At 41.0% G+C, this 8,840-nt stretch overlaps 1 protein-coding gene across 1 annotated transcript in view; it reads right to left on the reverse strand.

Moving 5' to 3' along the window:
* The window catches only part of PIP5K1B (phosphatidylinositol-4-phosphate 5-kinase, type I, beta), a 59,425-nt gene that overhangs the window by 35,218 nt on the left and 15,367 nt on the right, over nt 1–8,840 (reverse strand). The window contains exon 3 of the mRNA XM_010008490.1: nt 3,760–3,877. Within this exon, the coding sequence (XP_010006792.1) occupies nt 3,760–3,877 (118 nt within the window). The remainder of the gene's footprint in view (nt 1–3,759; nt 3,878–8,840) is intronic.

Raw genomic sequence — 8,840 nt, forward strand, 5'->3', positions numbered from 1 at the left:
TCTTTCCTTTGTTACATATAATCAGTCTTACACACTTGGAGATATACTGTACAGTCCAGTATTTTAAGGCTTCAGTCTTTGAAAGAAACAAAACTACACACAATATGAATTGTGAGTAGTGTAAGCACCAGGGAATTACTCTTTGCAGGGCAGTTTGACTTCTTGTCTCCTCAGAACAAAAGGAATAACTGTTTCAGTTACAAATATCTGGTTTACTGGGTCACTGCCTGACATGAGTTGAGAATTTCCACATAAAAAACAGGTTTGTTGAAAACAGCTTTAATTAATTTTAACTAGAGTATTGCTATACATTTCAGTGGTGGTGATAGCACAGAAAACTGATACAACAAAATCCAGTAAATATATTCTTTTTTGTGAGCACTTGAATTACAGAAGCATGCTTCCTATGGACTCTAACCACTGACTTAATGCATCTTCTTTTCCTGACTCCAGCTGAGGCTTTTCTCATGCTTGTAATTTTTAAGAAACTTTTGCATGCTATAAAAATGTTCACTGTTTTTCTTCCTGCTTCTTCAGTTCACTCAGTTCCAATTAATATGAGACATTTCTTATTAGTGCTATAGTTGCAATTGTCCTCAGACAGAACAGCAATGCTGAGCCTTAACACTACAGACCTCCAGAGCAAATCAAGTTGTACTGCCTGCATTTTTCTTGCCAAAACACGTAAAGCTTCATGAGTAATTGTCATTGTTGTAAGCATTTGAGAGCAATTATCCTGAACATTAAAGCTCAATAAAACAGCATAGCATGAGCACGAGTTATTAACCTACACAGTTTGTTGGTCATTTTACAGTTAAGTTCATTTCTGTAAAATAAAAGTCTGTTCACCAACTGTTGCTACACAACACAGCTGATTTTGACGGGATGGTTATGAAAATAAAATCAAAACTGAAAAGTAAGAAAACCCCCAATCCTGTGGCAATTATGTACTTTATGATAAAGAAGTTTCCCAGCAAACCGCCAGTATTCCATGAGGTTGCCAGTTAAAATTTAATTCTACCAGCTGTTCAAATGCATTTACCCTTGTCATCCAGTCTGACTCCCACAGCGCGTTACTGCTCAACCTCCTTGGAAAATGTGAAACTGTAAACCTTTGAGGTTTGTCACTGCAACTAGACATGAAGCAAACATTTAGAAAGCAATCCAGCTTTCTGCTTTCACTCTACCCTCCCAAAAGCAAAACTACAGAACTAAAATACTGGCTTCTTGTCCCTGCAGTGCACAAAGTGGTTCTACTAAGTGAAGTATACTTTTATGCAGCTCCTAGAAAAGCTCAAACTGAAGAGGAAAGCATACAGGGGGTGGAAGCCAGGGCAGGTATCCTGGGATGACTACAGAGAGGTTGTCTGAGCAGCTAGGCAACAGGTTAGGAGAGCCAAATCCCTGCTAGAATTAAATCTCAGCAGGGATGTTAAGAACAAACAGAAAAGCTTCTATAGGTATGTTGGGAAGAAAAGGACAACCAAGGACAATGTAGGCCCTCTCCTGAAGGAAACACAGGATATTGAGAAGCCTGAGGTCCTCAATGACTTCTTTGCCTCAGTCTTCTCTGGCAAGTGCTTCAGCCTCAACACAAAGACCAAAACAGATAAGCAGGGACTGGGAGAGTGAATTACCCTCCACTGTAGGAGTAGAGCAGGTTCGTGAGCATCTAAACAAGCTGAAGGTGCATAAATCTATAGGACCTGATGGGATTCACCCATGGGTCCTGAGGGAGCTGGCAAATGCAGTTGCTAAGCCTCTGTCCATCATATTTGAGAGGTCATGGCAGTCTGGTGAGGTTCCTGCTAATTGGAAAAAAGGGAACATAGCTCCTATTTTTAAAAAGGGGAAAAAGGAAGACCCAGGGAACTGCAGGCCAGTCAGTCTCACCTCTGTGCCCAGCAAGATAATGAAGCAGATCCACCTGGAAAGTCTGCTAGGGCACATGGAAAATAAAGAGGTGATTGGTGACAGCCAACATGGCTTCACTAAGGGCAAGTCATGCCTGACCAATCTGGTGGCCTTTTGCAACAAGGCTACAGGGACAGTGGATGGTGGCAGAGCAACTGGTATCATCTACCTGGATTTGTGCAAGGTGTTTGACACTGTCCCATGTGACATCCTGGTCTCCAAACTGACAAGAAATGGATTTGACAGATGGACCACTTGGTGGATAAGAGATTGGCTGGATGGCCACACCCAGAGAGTTGCGGTCAATGGCTCAATGTCCAAATGGAGGCAGGTGATGAGTGGTGTCCCTCAGGGGTCAGTACTGGGACCAGGGCTGTTCAGCATCTTTGTTGGAGACATGGACAGTGGGATTGAGTGTCTCCTCAGCAAGTTTGCTGATGATACCAAGCTGTGTGGTGTGGTTGACACCCAAGAGGGAAGGGATGCCATCCAGAGGGACCTTGACAGGCTGGAGAGGTGGGCCAGTGCCAACCTCATTAAGTCCAACAAGGCCACGTACAAGGTCATGCACCTGGGTTGGCACAACCCCAGACACAAATACAGGCTGGGGGGAGAATGGCTGGAGAGCAGTCCTGAGGAGAAGGACTTGGGGGGTGGTAGTTGATGAGAAGCTTGACATGAACTGCCAGCGTGTGCTGGAGCCCAGAGAGCCAAACACATCCTGGGCTGCATCAAAAGAAATGTGGCCAGTAGGGCCAGGAAGGTAATTCTGCCCCTCTACTCTGCTCTGGTGAGACCCCACCTGGAATACTGTGTACAGCTCTGGTGCCCTCAGCACAAGAATAATATAGACCTGTTGGAGAGGGTACAGAGATGGGCCACCAAGATGATCAAAGGCCTGGAGCACCTCTGCTATGTGGACAGGCTATAGCACCTCTGCTATGTGAGAGAGTTGGGGCTGTTCAGCTTAGAGAAGAGAAGGGTCTGAGGAGACCTTATAGCAGCCTTCCAGTACTTGAAAGGGGCTATAGGAAAAGCTGGGGAGGGGCTTTTCATCAGAGAAGACACTGATATGACAAGGGGTAATGGTTTTTAAACTGAGAGAGGGGAGATTTAGGTTAGATATTAGGAAGAAATTCTTCACTATAAGGGTGGTGAGGAACTGGAATGGGTTGCCCGGGGAGTTTGTTGATGCCCCATCCCTGGAGGTTTTTAAGACCAGGTTGGACAAGGTTTTGTGCAACCTGATCTAGTGGCAGAGGTCCCTGCTCATGGAAGGGGGGTTGGAATTGATGATCTTTAAGATCCTTTTCAACCGTAATGATTTTATGATGGCAGCAAATGCATGACTGTTTTCTCACATAAGCAGTTGAATACTCAGAAGGAGTCTTCAAAACATAAAATACAGAGAACAAAGGAGATATTCTAAAATGCTTCTCTTTCAGCTGGCCACCCACTTTTCTCAAGGCTAGATGGGAACATCTGCAGACAAACACTTCATTAAAGAAGTAAATAAATAATGCAAATAAAATTAGCACTTTACTAGAATTCAGTTGGTAGAATTCATGCAAGTACTAATTGTAACTTCTCTAGAAACAAGGACCTGAATGAGAAGTAACACTCATGTTACGCTAGGCAGTTAACAAGGCAGGTTTTTACAGGAATTGTCTCAAAGATGAAGAACTAAAATTTTTTTAAAACACTATAAATATTCACTAGTTATATACCACCCCACACACAAAATTCACTACCTGTTTGGGACCACTAAAGCAGCCTCTTCTGTCACTATGAAACTAGCATACATTATAACCATTTGCTACTCAAAGGAAAACTGCAGGCTCTTACCAAGTAATCGTCAGGCTTGATACCAAAAAGTTCTCTGAAATAGCGGAAGGCAAAAGGTGCATACGTCTTAAATCTGAAGTCAGGGTAATGATGAGCAGGGGTAAGATTGCTCCCTTCACTGAAAACAAAAACAAAAATAAACCAAAAGCAATTATTACTGAGTAATTTTCAGTGACCTCCTGCAACTTGTTTTCCTGTAACTCTGCCTAACTGCCACTGGCCTTCTGAGACAAGAGTCATAAATGCAGATAAACCTCTCTATCACCATTAATCAGTATAATAGAAATGTCTGAGAGAAACAGAATATTGCCAGCAAATCCCTTTCTCCTTCCTTAAAGGAAATTACTGTTTTCATCACGCACATCCATTTGCAAAAAGACTATGTTTAAACTAAGGCTACAGCTTCTGATACCTTTACAAGGTAAGCCAGTCCAACAGTTTCCTGAGGCAGGAAGGGTTACCCCACTTCATGTAAGGTCTTGCAAAAAGTTTGGACTTCCTGCTAGCTTGGTGACATGAACTAGTTTGCAGGGGAGTCTGATGGGACACAACAGACAGTACAACAGAGAGGGCAGAACTGTGCAGTTCGAACAGCAGGAAGGAAGCAGGACTACATAGGCTTTTGGCGCCAGCCAACATTGATTATTAGCTCAGACTTATCTATGGAACACCACCCTCAGCATTAGTCTCTTCTGCAGGATAACTGCAGGTACCGTATCTCTTTCTTTCTTTCTGGCTGAGTCAGTCTAGAATTGTGAAGCTACTTCAGCTTTGCTGAACTTAAAAGTGGTTTTCTGTTTATCTACCTGTCAAGATATATTTTACCGCAACTCAGTCAATCGGGAAATTCTGGTAAAGGGTGTGCAGTACAGATTCCCACTAGAAGAAAAACAAAGACTACTAGGTTGCCCAGCCTAGAGGACAGTCTTTCATAAAGCAAAAAAAACCCAACAAACAAAAACAAAGAAACAGAAAAAAATGTTGCTGACTCCTTAGCCTGTTTTGTCTTTTGTTTTGTATTTACTATTTCACTGTATTCTTAGGCTGAAGTTGCATGAGTCTTGAGAGACAGAAGAGAGAGGGGAAGGAGCGAGAAAGAGGAGAGTGCATGAGAAAGAGAGGAAAAAAGGCTAGGAATACACAGAGCTAGGAAAAGGAATAAACTCTAAGCAGCATTCCAGCAAAGACTAAATTAAACATCGCAAAAACATTTAGAAGCTTTGATCCTTTACAATTATTTATTGTCATTTGAACTTGTCATCATCCATTAAAAACAATTTAATGACACAAGTCGACTCAAACCACCTAGCTGTCCCTGCACACATACTGCCAAAACCCAACAGAACAGAACTGCTGCTAACTAAACAATAAGAGCTGGAGAACAAGCTTTCTCAGCATCCAGAAATGCCTATACTTCAGACTCTTGAATAGGAGATGAAAGGAGGAAAAAAACCAATGGGATTTCAGTCTGGAAATCACAAAAAAAAAGACAGCTGTAGAAAACAAGGAAATATATAAAGACATTAGAATAATGCTGCTGCTCTTGGGGTGCTAAACCATATGGTTAACAGCTAGTAAGAGATGCCTGGTCCTAATGAATTGCCAGATCACTTTCTACTATGCTATTACAACTCCAAGGTATTAACATAAAATCCACATGTATTTTACTGTTCCATTATACAGTTGTCCTGGTTTGAGCCAGGATGAAGCCAGTTTTCCTTCTCCTGATTTTTTTTTTTTTTCCTTCAGTAAGCTTTCTTTTAACTAGTAGCAGAGTGTTCCAGCTAAGAATGATAACAAATGGTGGAATGTTTTTCTAACTGCTGGGTCTTCAAGGTCACATATTTACTCTGCCAGCTCAGGCACTATGGAGAGTTACATGACAACCCCCATAGGAGACTGAGTTAGAGAGACAGCAAAACTGCCAGCGATACTCCATTCCATATATCCACGTAAGCTCAGAGGAAGATCAGAGATCACAGGAGACAACTTCCTTCCTGCTTCTTCTTCCCTTCTCTTCCCTCCATGGCCAGTGCCCGGAGAGGACTCCGTCTATCCAACCATTAACCCCCAGGCTTAAGCTCTCCTGACCCTCATCACTCTGTGCTTTCTCCAGCAGCAGCTCCAGGGTTTTTCAGGACTGTTTGCAGCTCAGTAGATGCTGTGGGAGTTGCTGGGGATGGTGGGAGGCTTCTGCACATATCTGAGAACATATTTGCATGTAATTGTATATATTTTCTTTTGTCATTAGTGTTTAATTAAAGCTGTGTAGTTTAGTTTTCAATCCAGTCAAGTCTCTCTCTTTTTCTCTCTCTCCTTCCACATTTGGGTGGGAGGGGGAGGGAATCGAGAGCATTGTTGTTGAACCCAAGTCAAATGGTGACAACATTAAAAAATAGAAAGCAATAGGATACTATGCTGAAGATAGTAGGCTTTGTGTACAATTAAGATGTCTTATGCTCTTTTTAAATAAGGCCTTTCAGCAGCTCAGAATACTGCCAGTCTTGTCTGACATGGTTTTATACAGTTGGATGTGTCTAGTTCAATTTTTGTGCAGTATGAGGATGCCAAAGGGATAATATATAGCTACAGTGGGAACACGGAGGCATATTTGTAAATACATTTAATTGTTGCAAGATGCAGAGAAGAACAGAAAAGTGTTCTCTCCTGAAGCATCAGGTCATTATCAGGGAAGATCAATCATCTAAAGTTCATAAAAAAGCTTTCCCTTTCTGTACATAAATGCCTTTATAAATCTGCTTCCTGCAGCCATGTCCTTACTATACCAGTGTTTTTGGAACTTCACCAGGCTGAAATGAAGACAGCGGTTTGCTACGATAACGCCATGGGTCCAAGCCATTTAATGAATATATAGAGAGTAAAATGATAAATACTGGCTCTGCAGGTGGACAGTAATGCATAGCAAGTGGAGACTTATTCCAGAATAATTGAAAACAGTACTTACTTTGGAAGAGCACCTAAACAGAGGGAAATTCCGTGTATTCAGAGCAAATCACAGAATCACAGAACCACAGAATCTTAGGGGTTGGAAGGGACCTCGAAAGATCATCTAGTCCACTCCCCTGCCAGAGCAGGGTCACCCAGAACAAATCACACAGGAACGTGTCCAGGCAGGTTTTGAATGTCCCCAGAGAAGGAGACTCCACAACCTCTCTGGGCAGCCTGTTCCAGGGTTCTGTCACTCTCACAGGAAAGAAGGTTTTTCTGGTGTTTATGTGGAACCTCCTGTGTTCCAGTTTGCACCCATTGCCCCTTGTCCTATCACTGGACATCACTGAAAAAAGCCTGGCACCATCCTCCTGACACTCACTCTTAATGCATTTGTAAACATGGATGAGGTCATCCTTCAGTCTCCTCTTCTCCAAAGAGACCCAGCTCCCTCAGCCTCTCCTCATAAGGGAGATGTTCCACTCCTTTAATCATCTTTGTGGCTCTGAGCTGGACTCTTACTTTATTACAGGTAAGTCAGCTTCACTAAGCAGACAAGTTTCCTTATTCTTTGTAAAATATCTTAAAAATCCTTTCTACTTGAGGCCTGCAGAGCTTTTTATCACGCCCTACTATTTCTGTTAAATGTATTAATTAGTTTCAACTTCATTATCTAATAAAATAGTTTACAGAATCCCAATAGTAAACTCTTCTGTGATATAAGAAGCCGGCCTGTCACAAATTTAAGATTTCTTGGTTACTGCTCTGGAAGTTTGTAAGGTTTTCTTGTTGCTACTTTTAACAGAAGAAGCATCCTCACTTCCAGTAATTTCCTACAGCAATGGAATACGTTCAAATTCCTTGCGGCAAGTCATGTCCTTTGCTCTTACCTGAAGAGGACAGCTTCTGCTGTGCAGAATGCTTGATGTAAATATGTCCTTAACTTACTTAGACATGAAATTATTCACCTTTGACTCTATTAGTCGCTGAGAGAATGTATTTAGTGGTTTATCCCCACATTTCCTTGGCACATTTTACACATGCATTTCACTATGGCTGGATTGAAGTATATGTGCAAAACACTACATATGAAAACTTTCAGTCAGGCTAGGTAGTTTTATGGGGATGATTATGTGTTTGATGTTCAACAAGAAAAATACCTGTGACCTGTTGACAAAAAACTTAATCTGCAAAATGGAGCTTTGGACAGAACAGAAATGTACTTTATCAAAAAAGAAAAAAAAACAGAAAAAGTAAAAAAAAAAGAAAGAAGAAAAAAAGAAAAGAAAAAAAAAGAAAAAAGAGAAGGTAATTGTATCATATTCCTCTCAGATAGTTTAGGGCACAGGTCTACCAGAAAATTGAAAAAGAAAGGCTTTTATTATTAGCTTAGATTCTGGCAATCTTCAGGAATACAAGTCTCCATATATGAACTATGACAACATGTACTTTGGAAAGACTAGGAAGCAGTTGTAATCTATGAGGTATTTTAATAACCTTCGCTGAATGATCACACAAAGGATTGGCAGGTAGAATTAAAAAAAAAATAAAAAAAATTTAGCATACTCTGCAAATTAACTTTAATATTAAATTTTAGCTGTGGTTTTGTGGAGTTTATTTAATGAAGCACACCTAGAAATGAAAGTATGTGCATCTTAACTTGTCTCTTGGTGAATGCTGAGGGTTGATTTAAAGTGAAGGTGGTGCAATATCAAACTAAAAATTATCTAAAACTATGAATATTTTTAATGGCTTCACCTGTGGCTTGCAAAAATTTGCTAAACAAAACACCCAGATATGTCTTGGCAGCTTTTATTTTCTACGGCCTTACCCTGGCAGGTCATACTAAGGAGATAGCACACCTGTTTGAAGTGACAGAAGTCTAGCTGCATCTCTTGGTAGCAAGCCTTCATCACAGAGCAATGTTAATAGGCTCTGATGTAGCTGTTAACAAAATAATTAGTCACACTATTGTCAGCTATAGTTGTGGGCCCATGTCTAGCCTTCATGTATGTATTGTAAGAGAGAAGAGGAAGAACACCTCAGTTCTCTCATGTGAAAGCTACTGTTTTAAATCTTTAAATATAAAACCTAAAATTAAATCCTCCCAATATTAAAAAAAATAAGAGTTT

Source organism: Chaetura pelagica, unplaced genomic scaffold, assembly GCF_000747805.2.
Source record: "Chaetura pelagica isolate M959 unplaced genomic scaffold, ChaPel_1.0 scaffold232, whole genome shotgun sequence".
In the NCBI taxonomy this organism is placed as follows: domain Eukaryota; kingdom Metazoa; phylum Chordata; class Aves; order Apodiformes; family Apodidae; genus Chaetura; species Chaetura pelagica.